Genomic DNA, 14,678 nt, shown 5'->3' with positions numbered 1-14,678 from the left:
GGTGTGTGTTTTGTTTGTCACTTGTGGGTAGTTGTTTGAGAGCACTGCTTTTGTTGAGCCTGCGTCGCTGTTCCTGCGTCGCTGTTCCTGCGTCGCTGTTCCTGCGTCGCTGTTCCTGCGTCGCTGTTCCTGCGTCGCTGTTCCTGTCGTTAGTTTGTTTATTGTTTTTCCGTGGTGTTCGCATTTATTATAAATAAATATGTTGAGCACGCAACCTGCTGCGCCTTGGTCCCATTCTCTCTTCCACGACAGCTGTTGTCACGTCCTGGCCAGTATAGGGTTAATTGTTTTGTAGTTTGGTCAGGACGTGGCAGAGGGTATTTGTTTTATGTGGTTCAGGGTGGTGTGTTTTGTTAAAAGGGTGTTTGATTTAGTAATTCCGGGTTTTGGTTTATGTTTAGGTATTTCTATGTGGAGTCTAGTGAGTGTATGTCTATGTTTGGCTAATTGGGGTTGGGACTCTCAGTTGAAGGCAGGTGTTGTCTATCTGCCTTTGAATGAGAGTCCCATATAGTAGGGTGTGTTTGTGTTTGGTATTTGTGGGTGATTGTTCTGTGTTTCGCCTTGTGCCTTACCAGACTGTTTTTGTTGATCGTTCGTGTTTTGTTATTTTTGTACGTTCATTTTTGAAAATAAATAAACATCAAGATGAGCCTGCACATACCTGCTGCGTTTTGGTCCTCCTTCACCGACGACAACCGTGACAGCTGTGACAGTCATAAAATTTGATCTGATCTTCATCTAAGTCACAACAATAGACAGTGTGCTTAAACTAATAACACACAAAGTATTGTATTTTTCTTGTCTATATTGAATACATAATTTAAACATTCAAAGCGTAGGTTGGAAAAAGTGTGAAACCCTAGGCTAATGACTTCTCCAAAAGCTAATTGGAGTCAGGAGTCAGCTAACCTGGAGTCCAATCAATGAGATGAGATTGGAGATGTTGGTTAGAGCTGCCTTGCTCTATAAAAAACACTCACAAAATTTGAGTTTGTTATTCACAAGAAGCATTGCCTGCTGTGAACCATGCCTCGAACAAAAGAGATCTCAGAAGACCTAAGATTAAGAATTGTTGACTTGCATAAAGCTGGAAAGGGTTACAAAAGTATCTCTAAAAGCCTTGATGTTCACCAGTCCACAGTAAGACAAATCGTCTATAAATGGAGAAAGCTCAGCACTGTTTCTACTCTCCCTAGAAGTAGCCGTCCTGCAAAGATGACTGCAAGAGCACAGCGCAGAATGCTCAATGAGGTTAAGAAGAATCCTAGAGTGTCAGCTAAAGACTTACAGAAATCTCTGAAACCTGCTGACATCTCTGTTGACGAGTCTACAATACGTAAAACAGAAAAACAAGAATGGTGTTCATGGGAGGACACCATGGAAGAAGCCACTGCTGTCCAAAAAAACATTGCTGCATATCTGAAGTTTGCAAAGTGCACCTGGATGTTCCACAGCACTACTGGCAAAATATTCTGTGGACAGATGAAACTACAGTTGAGTTGTTTGGAAGGAACACACAACACTATGCGTGGAGAAAAAAAGGCACAGAACACCAACATCAAAACCTCATCGACGGAAAAATGCTATCATCGACGGAAAAATGAATTCCCATGTTTATCAAGACATTTTGCAGGAGAATGTTAGGCTATCTGTCCACCAATTGAAGCTCAACAGAAGTTGGTTGATGCAACAGAACAATGACCCAAAACACAGAAGTAAATCATTAACAGAATGGCTTCAACAGAAGAAAATACACCTTCTGGAATGGCCCAGTCAGAGTCCTGACCTCAACCTGATTGAGATGCTGTAGCATGACCTCAAGAGATCAGTTCACACCAGACATCCCAAGAATATTGCTGAACTGAAACAGTTTTGTAAAGAGGAATGGTCCAAAATTCCTCCTGACCATTGTGCAGGTCTGATCCGCAACTACAGAAAACGTTTGGTTGAGGTTATTGCTGCCAAAGAAGGGTCAACCAGTTATTAAATCCAAGAGTTCACATACTTTTCCCACCCTGCACTGTGAATGTTTACACGGTGTGTTCATTAAAGACATGAAAAAGTATAATTGTTTGAGTGTTATTAGTTTAAGCAGACTGTGTTTGTCTGTTGTTGTGACCTAGATGAAGATCAGATCAAATGTTATGACCAATTTATGCAGAAATCCAGGTATTTCCAAAGGGTTCACATACTTTTTCTTGCCACTGTACATATACAGCATACAGAAGATTCAGACATTGTGGAAAACCTTTTCCGTGAGCAGACCCTGATTACTTTTTCATTGTTAAACTGCATACATGTCCCTTGAGCATTCAGATCATTTTTATTCCCACGCCTAACCTAGAGTCTTGGTGCAACATGCAGCTGCCAGTTTCACCAGGGCTCACTATATAGCAGCTCTGTAAAATGTGTCTGAAACGCTGGGAGAGAGGCATGTCTGAACACAGTCCTATTTGGGAGACCTTTGGGTCCACACCAACAGGCTATGTGTAAGTGGTATTCTCAAACATGATTGAACTGTGCAAGGATCATTCTCAATAGGAGGGATGAGCTAGCCTGGTCCCCAGGTCTTTAGTGTATATATAATAAGCTCTGATACAGATGATCCAGAAGTTCATAATCATGGAGTGACATCATTGGGAGGCTTTTTAGTCTTACAGTCATGAAAGAACATTGTTTACAGTGAACAGATGCCCTGGATTATGGAACCCTCTCTAGTCAAGATTCCCAGGTCCTCTCTACCCTAGCCATCTCGCTTTCAACTGTAGGAGGGAACCATAAAATGTGACGGTATCAAACACGAGCTGAGTTGCATGAAACCAGCTGCGGCATCCATCTGCTCGTTACCAGGGTGAGACTCAACGTCAGAGAGCTTGCTGTGATTTCAGATAAAACACCGTGATTCAATCACAGAACACTTCTGTGCTGCAGGATCATTGAGCCAATAAACATTTTAAACATGAGTAAACACAGGAACTTAACAGTTCTCAAACAGCTAAGAAAATGGCCTTTGTATTTACTCTGGGCAAATAGACTCGTCGACCGTATGCTGAATAATCATGGCCTCAACAGTCTGCAAACCTGCTCTCTTTACTCTACCCACTATTTCATTGTAAATGGGATATGTGAATGTGTGTAGATGATGTACAAGTCAATAATTGAGCTAAATCAGATGTATTTCATATGTTATTGTGAATCAAGTAGTCACACTTGCTGCACTTACAGTACACATCCCTGTAATGACACCTTCTGGTTAAAAGTGCAATTGCAAAACTTGTCTCTGTCTGCAACAAATATTTTACTTAATTAATAATGTATTCAACTTTTATAGCACTTTTCATTACAGACAGAATCTCAAAGTGCTTATTGGGAAAAATAAACAACAATAAGTAATTTAAAAATAAATATAGGCTACAGTAGCTATGTGTGAATACATTGAACAAACAGACAAGTCTATTTAGATTTATTTTATTGTAAATAAAAAATATATTTAAGCTTTATTTTATGAGGGAGTTGACTGAGACCAAGGTCTCTTTTACAGATGAGCCCTGAATTAAATATTTAACAGAAAATACACACAAAATATAAATACAAAATGCAAGCAGAAAGAAAAATATGGTAATAAAAAAAATAACACATTCATCAGTAATAAGGTCCTCAATCAGCTTTCTGAATTGCCCTAGAGGCACCAGAACATCACATTTAAGAACATTTTGAAGATTGTTCCACAGATAAGGTGCAAGAAAACTAAAAGCTGATGTGCCTAACAGTAGAGACCAAAATAATTTCCAGAGTTAACCATCCCTGAGACTGGGTGTGGTAACAAATGTATTTGGCTAAGGTGTATGTAAACTTCCGACTTCAACTGTAGGTTGATACACTGCTATGCTTCCATCTATAAAGACCTTTTTGTAAAAGTTCCACTGTACCTAACATCTTTACTAAACTTCAGACATATGAGTTACCACACCCAGTCAAGTTTACATACACCTTAGCCAAATACATTTAAACACAGTTTTCCACAATTCCTGATATTTAATCCGAGTACAAATTCCCTATCTTAGGTCAGTTAGGTGCACCACTTCATTTTAAGAATGTGAAATGTAGTAGAGAGAATGATGTATTTCAGCTTGTATTTCTTTCATCACATTCCCAGTGGGTCATAACTCTACATACCCTCAATTAGTATTTGGTAGCATTGCCTTTAAATTGTTTAACTTGGGTCAAACATTTCAGGTAGCCTTCCACAAGCTTCCCACAATAATTTTGGTGAATTTTGGCCCATTCCTCCTGACAGAGCTGGTGTAGTCAGGTTTGTAGGTCTCCTTGCTCGCACACACTTTTTCAGTTCAGTTCAGTTCAGTTCTGCCCACAAATGTTCTATAGAATTGAGGTCAGGGCTTTGTGATGGCCACTCCAATACCTTGACTTTGTTGTCCTTAAGCCATTTTGCAACAACTTTGGAAATATGCTTGGGGTCATTGTCCATTTGGAAGACCTATTTGCGACCAAGCTTTAACTTCCTGACTGATGTCTTGAGATGTGGGTATATTGAAGAAAACATAATTTTCCTTCTCATGATGCCATCTATTTTGTGAAGTGCACCAGTCCCTCCTGCAGCAAAGCACCCCCACAACATGATGGTGCCACCCCCGTGCTTCAACGTTGGGATGGTGTTCTTCAGCTTGCAAGCATCCCCCTTTTTCCTCCGAACATAACGATGGTCATTATGGCCAAACACTTCTTTTTTTGTTTCATCAGACATTTCTCCAAAAAGTACCGATCATTGTCTCTATGCGCAGTTGCAAACCGTAGTCTGCTTTTTATGGCGGTTTTGGAGCAGTGGCTTCTTCCTTGCTGAGCGGCCTTTCAGGTTATGTCGATATAGGACTCGTTTTACTGTAGATATAGATACTTTGTACCTGTTTCCTCCAGCATCTTCACAAGGTCCTTTGCTGTTGTTCTGGGATTGATTTGCACTTTTCGCACCAAAGTATGTTCATCTCTAGAAGACAGAACGCGTCTCCTTCATGAGCGGTATGACGGCAGCGTGGTCCCATCGTGTTTATACTTGCGTACTATTGTTTGTACAGATGAAGATGGTACCTTCAGGCATTTGGAAATTGCCCCCAAGGATGAACCAGACTTGTGGAGGTCTACAATTCTTTTTTCTGAGGTCTTGACTGATTTCTTTTGATTTTCCCATGATGTCAAGCAAAGAGGCACTGAGTTTGAAGGTAGGCCTTGAAATACATCCACAGGTACAACTCTAATTGACTCAAATGATGTCAATTAGCCTATCAGAATGCTCCTAAAGCATGACATAATTTTCTGGAATTTTCCAAGCTGTTTAAAGGTACAGTCAACTTAGTGTACGTAGACTTCTGACCCACTGGAATTGTGATACAGTGAATTATAAGTGAAATAATCTGTCTGTAAACAATTGGCTGACCTATACTCCCTGAACAAAATGGCTGACCTTTTATACTTTCATAGAACTAGACTGCTCAACCAGCGAGCTGTGGACTGCCATTTCTGTTTTACCCTTAGCTCTGATGGTTTTCCAAAATATATGTATTTTAAAATTGTAGTTTATATTGTGTTGATGGTTTTCTTGTATGTGAATTGTGTCAAATAATTCCGCATCGGCTGCCATTGATACTTTGTAATGTCGAATTAATGTGCAATAAACCATTCTTAGAACATTAATGTCCATTTTAATATTTAAATTCCTAATTGTATGAGCGAACTATTTATGTAAGCTCATGACATGAGATCCGGGTGGCTCGCGTAGTAGTACGGCTACTATTACTAGCTACCAGTAGGTGGCGCTACAATGCAAGCAACGTGTGTTTGTTTTCTCGTTTGCGGTCTCGAAGATGGTGAACGACGAATTGGGTAGAGTGAAATCAATCGGTCAGGGTGACCATGTGCGGTATGATGTTGATATCGTGAGCGCAAAAGGAGAAAGCTCTGTGGCTCTACAAGATGTCGACGTATGGCGTGGAAAGCTATGATTTTTAGAGTAGGGCTCCGGTTAAAGGTGTCATCTCGTGTCTTGTTGGACATAAGAGGCTGTGAGGTTCAAACGTTCCAGGAGTGGTAGACGCACGTCGCTTGAATCAAATGATAGATGGAAAGAAGGAGCAAAGCCTATCGTTTTTATTTAGTCGTTTGATGAAGTGGTTCACCCGATTTATGTAAAACGTGGGTATGCGGTCAGACCATATGTACAGTACAGAAGCCGCTGCAGTGTTACAATTATAACACGTTTGGACACGTGGCAAGTGTTTGTCGAAGTAATAAATAATGTATGTAGCAGTTGAAGAGTCAAATGAAGCATGTTGTAATTGTGATGGGAATCACGTTCCCGGAGTGCCCTGTAAGGATGAAGGAGGTCGCAGTAGCTAGGGTCAGGGCTATCCAGCAGGTCTCCTATGTGGAGGCAGTAAAAATAGCTGCAGGGGTGAGTAGAGATGAGATGGTAGTGGATGGCCTACAGTCTGCAGTGAATGCCATGCAGGAGAAGGATCCCGACACACTAACAGTGAAAAAGGTGGATTTAGTTGCGTTTTATAGCGCAAGTGATAAATTGCACTAGTCAAACGAATCCAAAAATCAAAATTAGACATCATTGTGAAGGCGGCAAATTGATTTCTGGATCTCCAGGACTATACAGCCGAAATGTTACAGGGAGTGTTGAATGAAGAGGTTCAATGAGCCTGTGTAGGGATCTGAAAATCCATTGAAATCCGACCGAATGAGTAGTGTTTTTTATGTTATACAGGATAGTAGCCTGAATTTGGTTAGTGTTTTTGGTAATTAGTATGAATTCGTTAATCCAAAACATATTTAGTTTTTGGGGTATTTTTTACTACCCCTTACAGTAGGTGGCGGCAATACACATTATGAGTGTAGTCTGCCAGTAAACATCAATGAAGAAGAAAAACCATGTCAAGTGTTCTAGAGAAGTGGAAAGTTTGGTTTAGCGTTGGGAGCTAAACTAAAAATAGCTAGCTAGTTAACGTTACATTCTCACAATGTTGTAATGGACGAAACTTGATTTCGCTTTTCCCCAGGTATCTAACGTTGATTAAATGTAGTGTCATGTCTAATGCATGTGTCTTTCCCAGACTGCCATATTCCTAGCAAGCTAGCGTTCTGTCATAGGTTAGAATATTAGCTAGCAGCTGCAACGTTTCACCAATGCGTTTCTGCTAGCTATCTAGCGAATGTTATGTGAAGTCGAATGCTATATAGCTAACGTTAGCTGCTTACTATGCGCCCTATCTTTTCTAGCAGCACATGTTTACGATGATGTAGCTAACTAGCTAGCATAATCGTAAACATGTAAAGCTGACTGGCTAACTAGCTAGCACATGTCATCACAGTAGTTAGCAATTTTAGCATCCAGTTAACATTACTGCCCACAGAGCTGTCAAATATACTGGTAACTAAAGTTTCTTCTTTTGTCTGTGGAGTTCTCTCTTCCAGTAATTTAGCTAGCTAACACGAGCCAACCGTATGTGCAGCTAACTTAGTCGGGCTAATCAACTCGTTGCCTACCTAGCTTCATTGCTTGTGTAAGATAAGTAGCATAGCAAGTGTCTAGCTAGCTAGTGTAACAATCAAGCATATAATTAGAAATATCAATCCATTCTCACTAATAGTACAGTAGCTATAATTGTTTTCTAGATGACCTCTTCCATGCCATGGTACTGACATTGACAGAAGGTGCAGCCTGGCATGAGGATGACTGAGAATGGGGAGGACAGCAGCCCCTCTCAGCCTGATGGAGTGTTACCTCGTGGAGCTCCTGGTGGGAAGGATCCAGAAGGAGTTAGCAGTGACAAGAGGCCAGTGAACCTCCCCACAGAGGACAACAAACCCACCAAGCTCCTCGACACCCTGAAATTCCCTCAGGATGTACTAGACCAAAGCAGCAAGACCAGTCTCTACCAGCCGCGACCGCCCCCGCTGCCCAAGCCCCCTGCACTGTCGAAGGGAGGGAAGAGCGGTTCGATGGAGGAGGTGAGAAGCAGAAGACTTAAGCACAGCCAGGAGAGTCTGACTGACCCAGCTGAGACTGGTTCCTCCACAGACTCTCTTAAGGAGGACTCGACAGTTACAGGTGTGTTCACCTTGAGCGGTGCTGCCACCTTAAGGAATGGACAGGGCTCCAATGTTGGACCCCTCTTAACTCCTACAGGGTCCCCTGTCTTCAGAGCCAGGGGCCAGAGCCTCTCTGAGTACGAGAGGAGGCCCCACGACCACCACGGTGACCTAGCGGAGCAGCGGGGGAGGCCCTTCAAGGTACGCCTCTCTCCCTTACAGCCATCGGGTCCACTTCCTGCTCTGGAGCAGACCTTGGCGTCGGAGTCCTTAAGGACGGCTAATCGGATTGACAGGGATTGCGTGGATTATGGCATTGTGCCGGGGAGAGCTGGGCCGGAGAGGCTGCACCTGCACAGGAACCTGAGCGACAGCCGGCTTCTGGATAACATGGTGTTGGACAACACCTCTGTCAACTCCATGAAGTCCACCTTCAGTGTGTTGAACCCCATCAGACCCAGGGACGTCAGGAACAGGTAGGGCTACACGCCTCTTACTCATGATATCCTCTCCAGATTACTGAACAGATACGTCCTGCAGAAGCCTTCTCTACCTGTATTGGATACCATACCGGTATCAGAGTGCTATAAGTCTTGATAGCTTTCTGAAGGCATTGAAACTGTAATAGATGATCTAAATACAGTGTATAAAGTATCATTTGAATGTTTGATGCCTCTAAAATGAAGATGGGTTTAAGTGATGCTCCATTTCATTGACGCAATAATGCACTTCCAGTGATGTGGAACATGACATCTCGTGATAAGAATTGAGGTGGGCCTTGAGTTAAATATATTCTGCATGAACTACAGACAGGCATTTGAGCTATTGTAACTTATTGTGAGCAGTCACGTTCACCATCAGTGAATTGTAACCAAGAAGTCTGTCCTGTAATTATTACCGTGGCACATCTGCAGCTAGGGCATTAGCATTGGTGTGTGCTCTAGCAACACTGGCTGCAGTTCTGCTTTAATGAAGGCCTCAGAGGCTTATGGTATGTAACTCTGACAGAGGAAATTGTGAGTGTGTGAATCAGCATAGCTTTTGCCACCATTCGGGGAGCAAAGATGGGTCTCAATACTCACGTTGTGCCTCAGCAAGGAGCTGTTCAAGGAATCGGGGGATTTATCTGAAATGTTTCAGACAGCTATCAGCTATGGAAGAAGCCTATGTTTTGAAATGTGCCTCAGCGCCAAAAATACCCAGCGTTCTTTGAATTGTGTGTGTATTCTACTGAACTTGTGTAATGGAGTCTACCAGCCATTTGAAATGGGTTTGGTTCAAAGTAGCCAAGAATACGAACTGTTTGTTCGAGCAAGCAGGGAAAACAGTGCTGCTATACCTGAAGTGTTCATTTCCTCATTGTGTTCCAGGAGTTTTCTGGAGGGCAGCGTGCTGGGCAGTGGTGCCCTTCTGGGCGCTGAGGAGCTGGACCGCTATTTCCCAGAGAGGAGAGTTGGCATCTACATAGCCACATGGAACATGCATGGAGAGAAGGTGGGGCCACTCCTACTGTTCAACATTAGCCCTAGAGCCTGAATATCTGTATGCAAGTTCTACACTCACTCTTTGATAAAAAAAAAGACCTTTTCCGTATCATTTTCAGGGACTTCCAAACAACCTAGATGATCTGTTGCTCCCGACAGACTCTGAATTTGCACAAGACTTTTACGTCATCGGAGTCCAGGAGGGATGTCCAGACCGGTATAGGACGACTGTGTATGAGAGCATTTTGCATTATATCAATCGAGTCTTCAGCACTCTAAGCTAATTTTTTGTGTGTGTGTGTGTGTCACAGGAGGGAATGGGAGATCCGTCTTCAGGAGACTCTGGGGCCATACTACGTCATGCTCTACGCAGCCTCCCACGGGGTTCTCTACCTCACTGTGTTCGTCAGGAGGGACCTCATTTGGTTCTGCTCAGGTCTGTCCCAAATGGCTCTACTACAAGTTGTCGTTTTTTTTTTTCTTTTCAGAGGAGAGTGAATCAGTCCTTTCCCATCAACAAATCTCAGAAGGCTGTCTCTAATTAAAATGTTGTAAGAGAGGTAACATAATAAGGTGATCTCTCTGGCTACCCACTGCACATTTTATGTGTACAGTACGTGATCTGATTTATTCCCTGTAACCATCGCATCTCCTCCTAACAGAAGTGGAGCATGCCACGGTCACAACACGCATCATGTCTCAGATTAAAACCAAAGGAGCCGTGGGGATCGGCTTCACCTTCTTTGGCACTTCCTTCCTCTTCATCACCTCCCATTTTACCTGTGAGTGACACCTCTGTTGTTCAGGAGGTGATGCTATTACATGTCAATGTAAACAGGAAGTGGAAAGCCTTTTGGATACAGTTGCACTGCTAACTAGGTGATTTAATAAATGTCCTTATGTTCCAGCTGGAGATTCCAGAGTGTACGAGAGGATTCTGGACTACAACAAGATCGTTGAAGCACTTGCTCTCCCTAAAGTTCTTCCAGACACCAACCCATACCGCTCCACATCCTGTAAGTACTCTTAAAGACGAGCTGTTTATTGCAGTACTACTACTATATTGAGGTACTGCTGTCACATCTAGAAGAGCATCCTAATTATGTGAGGAGAAATGGTGTAGTTTCCCTCATGCAACAAGTACTCATAAGTACATTGTTAATGTTACTGATAATGACTGTTTCATGTCTTTCAGCGGATGTGACAACACGGTTTGATGAGGTTTTTTGGTTTGGGGACTTTAACTTCCGCCTGAGTAAAGACCGTGTGGGGGTAGAGGCCCTTCTAAACCAGAACCAGGGTGTGGACATGGGCCCTCTTCTCCACCATGACCAACTCTCCAAGGAAATGAAGGATGGTACGTCTACATGGAACAACACCATTCTAACTAAGAACCAGAGGTTCAGGCAAATGTTACATGTATTAGATTGGGAACGATATCTCAATGTATTGTTACCATACTCACTTTGACAGATACTTGATAATAGAGTACCAATGTGTTATGCTCTGTTCTAGGTTCCATCTTTAAAGGCTTCCAGGAAGCACTGATCCAGTTCCTCCCCACCTACAAATTTGACGTTGGCTGTGACGTGTACGACACCACCTCCAAGCAGAGAACTCCCTCATACACAGTACGTGTCACCATTCAGTCATACCCTGTGTCATTCATACAAGCAAGCCTCTGCTTTATTATATAGGCTTGTTTTTAAACACACACAAAAAAAGGAATGCTTTATTTGACTGTTCCTCTGTGTGATCTAGGACAGAATACTGTTCAGGAACAGGCAGGCGGATGACATCAAAGTGATAAAGTACACCAGCTGTTCAATGATAAAGACGTCAGACCACCGGCCTGTCATCGGCATGTTCCAGGTCAAACTCCGTCCTGGAAGAGACAAGTGAGTCCCACCCCTGCCTTTCTTAGCTGTTGCAGCAGCAAGCTATTTGCAGCTTTCAGCTCCAACACTATTAACCTTTCTCGTAGTAATAGGTGTCCAAAAGTGCTGTCAACGTAAAGCTCAAAATTTAGAACAGTTGGTTAACCCTTTATTTGTTCACGGTCTGGCGTGTTTTTCAGTATTCCTCTGGGAGCGGGCCAGTTTGACAGGAGTCTGTACCTGGAGGGCATCAGGAGGAGGATCACCAGAGAGCTGAAGAAGAGAGAAGCCACGAAGGACCAGGGCAACAGCACCATCTGCTCCATCTCCTGAACCTGGACCAGAATCACTCTGACCCAGCCATGAGGGACCAAAGTGAACCAGTCTTGTGTTTCCGCTTCCAGCCCAGTCTGTGGGAGAATCTGTTGGTTTTGTCCGAGGCCTTGCATCCACGCCTGCTTTTGAAAAAGGTTGAAGGTAATCGAGGAGCAGAGTCGAGGTAACGTAGAAACAAATGTGCTTGTATGAAATGACTCTCGTTCTCCACTTGCGCGTCATCAGGCAAATTACGTTGACAGGGGTAGAATCCCCAAATAAATGCGTAAAGTGATAAACAAATTTAGCTAGTTGTGCAAGACATTTTCTAGATTAAAGTAGCGTATAGTTTTTAAATGTGTGCATACTTTACTCCTTTGAGAAAACAGCTGATTCAAAAGCAGTGTGGTGGATTTTAAAACACTAGCCCAGGATACTATTGTGCATCCTCTGCTGAAGTAGGTAATGAGCAGACTCCTCCGTTCGCCTACTAACGAACTGACACTCTCCTCGACCACTTATCACTTTCCGGGTCAGGGAGGAGAGGACGGACTTTTGCCCAATTGAGAATCTCCCTGTGAGTCATGGAAGTCACAGGCGGATCCACGAGCGCCCCTATTGAGAGCTGTTGGAACTGTCACTCATGGTTTAGGGGGGCTGAAGAGCTGTGGGGCTGTTCTTGAAGACAGGGACCTTGTTCAGACAGACTCCAGTCTGCAGACTCGGCAGTAAACTGGTCTATTTATACAGACCTATAAACAAGACTGAACTGGGGAACCTGACATTGAAGATTGAAAGGTAATCAGTCACACATCCCCACCCGTGTGTGCTGGTTGGCTGATGTTGCTCTGAGTATACTGTACTTAATACCTTATTTTTTTGTTTTATTTTGTACATTTATTTAACAAGCCAGGTTGATATGGTCCATATGTAATGTCACTTTTTTTTTTTACTTGGTGTACCTGTATTCAAAGGCCTTGTAAATGCATTTTCATCAAACAGCTCTTAAGCAGTATAAAGCACTTTCTTTGATATACCAAACTTTTGGAGTGTTCTTGGATTTCCTCCAATAAAGAAAAAACAGACCCATGATTTCACAGAAATTGACTTATCAAATTTAAGGGTGAATTTCAGTTATTTTGATGTTGCTTGATGAACATACATTTCCTGCAAGTATGGTACTTATGAAATTAAGGCATGGTGGCTTTTCTGGCATTGTATAAAAACAGATGCGTGATTGATATTTGTGAAATATTTTGCTTACTAACATATTGTTTAATATCTCACATAATGAATACAGAACCATCTTTTGCAATGTTGATCGTGTTGGAGGGGTTGAACTCTGGTTCATTGCCTTAATGTTGTGACTAAATGAAATACACTCATGTTACTTAATCAAAAAAAATACTTTCCATGTACTGTATTGTGCTAACGAGGGGAAGAGAATTCATTGCATGAAGATCAATGGTTCTGGTGTAATAGTGAATCATGAGTTCTCGTTCACTCTAACGCTCAGGGCAAAGTGCCTGTGATCTTGTTTGTGATTTTCTCAGGACTCCATATCTGTGGGTCTTTTATAACACATGATTTGTGATGTAACATCACATAAGCTGTTTGGAATGTTTGTTATTTCTGTTTTATTTTGATTGTGAAACAAATGTTTTTTTCTTCAGTCATCTGAAGTGGATATTAAATATCCCTCAAAGGAGAGTATAATCGCTTTATAAATGCTAATTGACTGTCCATTCATGGAAATTATTAATTTACCAGAATACAGATATACATATGGGTCATCACTTTCACTCCAGGACCCAGAGAAACCTTGGTTTGAAATAAAATGTAAGATTGTGGCAGTATTCTGAAACAAAGTGAAAAAGCTAAATATATTATTAAAATGTAGAGAAGACACATACCATTCCTCTACTATATAGCAATATAGTTTTGGAAATGAGAAATACATGTAAAGATTTCTCTGGCACCTGAAAGGATATCAGTACACACACAGTACTATATACATTGAGTGTACAACACATTTGGAACACCTCATTTCATGACATACTGGCCAGGTGAAAGCCATTATCACCTGTTAAATCTGCTTCAACCAGTCTAGAGATGAAGGGGAGGAGACAGGTTAAAGGATTCTTAAGCCTTGATACATGGATGGAGTATGTGTGCCATTCAGAGGGCGAATGGGCAAGACAAAAGATTGAAGTGCCTTTGAACGGGGTATGGTAGTAGGTGCCAGGTGCACCGGTTTGAGTGTGTCAAAAACTGCAATGCTGCTGGGGTTTTCCACGCTCAACAGTTTCCCGTGTATCAAGAATGGTTCACCACTCAAAAGACATCCAGCCAAGTTGACAATTGTGGGAAGCATTGGAGTCAACATGGGGTCAGCATCCCTGTGGAACACTTTCAACACCTTGTAGGAGGGAGTGCAACTCAATTAGGATGGTGCTCCTAATAGTTTGTACACTCTGTATACACAGATGTCAAAACAGTGATATAGTGGGTTGAATGAATGTAGCTTAGAATACTGAAAATACTATAACTACACAGCATCATACAGTAGATGTGATTTGTCTGGTTAAGTGGAGATCAATGTGTACCTATCTTCAAGAAACAGAGCCTCAAGGTTGGTGACACCAATCATTATCTCCGCTGTACACAGGTGACCAACTCAGCCATATGTGTAAGGGACATTTTGACAGAAGTTCTTGCAGTTAGTCAGATACATCTCCCTTAGTATTGTCACCATCTGCTGAAGATGACAATGCCTTGGGTGAGACTCAAGCCTCTGAAATGTCATAAAAAGCATGTCAAATTTAAGGAAGTGTCTGTTAATTGTGCAAAGAGTGTAGTAGGACATTGCTAGGACATTCACACATAC

General features: G+C 42.2%; 1 protein-coding gene across 6 annotated transcripts; it reads left to right on the top strand.

The window, feature by feature from the left end:
* Positions 1 to 5,881: 5,881 nt before the first annotated feature.
* Positions 5,882 to 13,534, top strand: LOC115199907 (72 kDa inositol polyphosphate 5-phosphatase). Of its 6 annotated transcripts, XM_029762443.1 has the most exons (12): positions 6,240 to 6,346; positions 6,401 to 6,559; positions 7,699 to 8,591; positions 9,486 to 9,609; positions 9,719 to 9,831; positions 9,911 to 10,035; positions 10,262 to 10,381; positions 10,508 to 10,615; positions 10,795 to 10,956; positions 11,115 to 11,230; positions 11,361 to 11,497; positions 11,677 to 13,534. In XM_029762443.1, the coding sequence occupies exons 3-12, from the start codon at positions 7,750 to 7,752 to the stop codon at positions 11,807 to 11,809; spliced, it is 1,980 nt and encodes a 659-aa protein (XP_029618303.1). In that variant the 5' UTR covers positions 6,240 to 6,346; positions 6,401 to 6,559; positions 7,699 to 7,749; the 3' UTR covers positions 11,810 to 13,534. The 6 variants fall into 6 exon arrangements, with proteins under 6 accessions (XP_029618304.1, XP_029618305.1, XP_029618303.1 ...); XM_029762444.1 differs by lacking the exons at positions 6,240 to 6,346; positions 6,401 to 6,559 and adding an exon at positions 5,882 to 6,210; XM_029762445.1 differs by lacking the exons at positions 6,240 to 6,346; positions 6,401 to 6,559 and adding an exon at positions 5,882 to 6,214.
* The last annotated feature ends 1,144 nt before the right edge of the window (positions 13,535 to 14,678 follow it).

Source organism: Salmo trutta, chromosome 9 (genome assembly GCF_901001165.1).
Source record: "Salmo trutta chromosome 9, fSalTru1.1, whole genome shotgun sequence".
In the NCBI taxonomy this organism is placed as follows: Eukaryota; Metazoa; Chordata; class Actinopteri; order Salmoniformes; family Salmonidae; genus Salmo; species Salmo trutta.
This window is presented reverse-complemented; position numbering and strand designations above follow the sequence as displayed.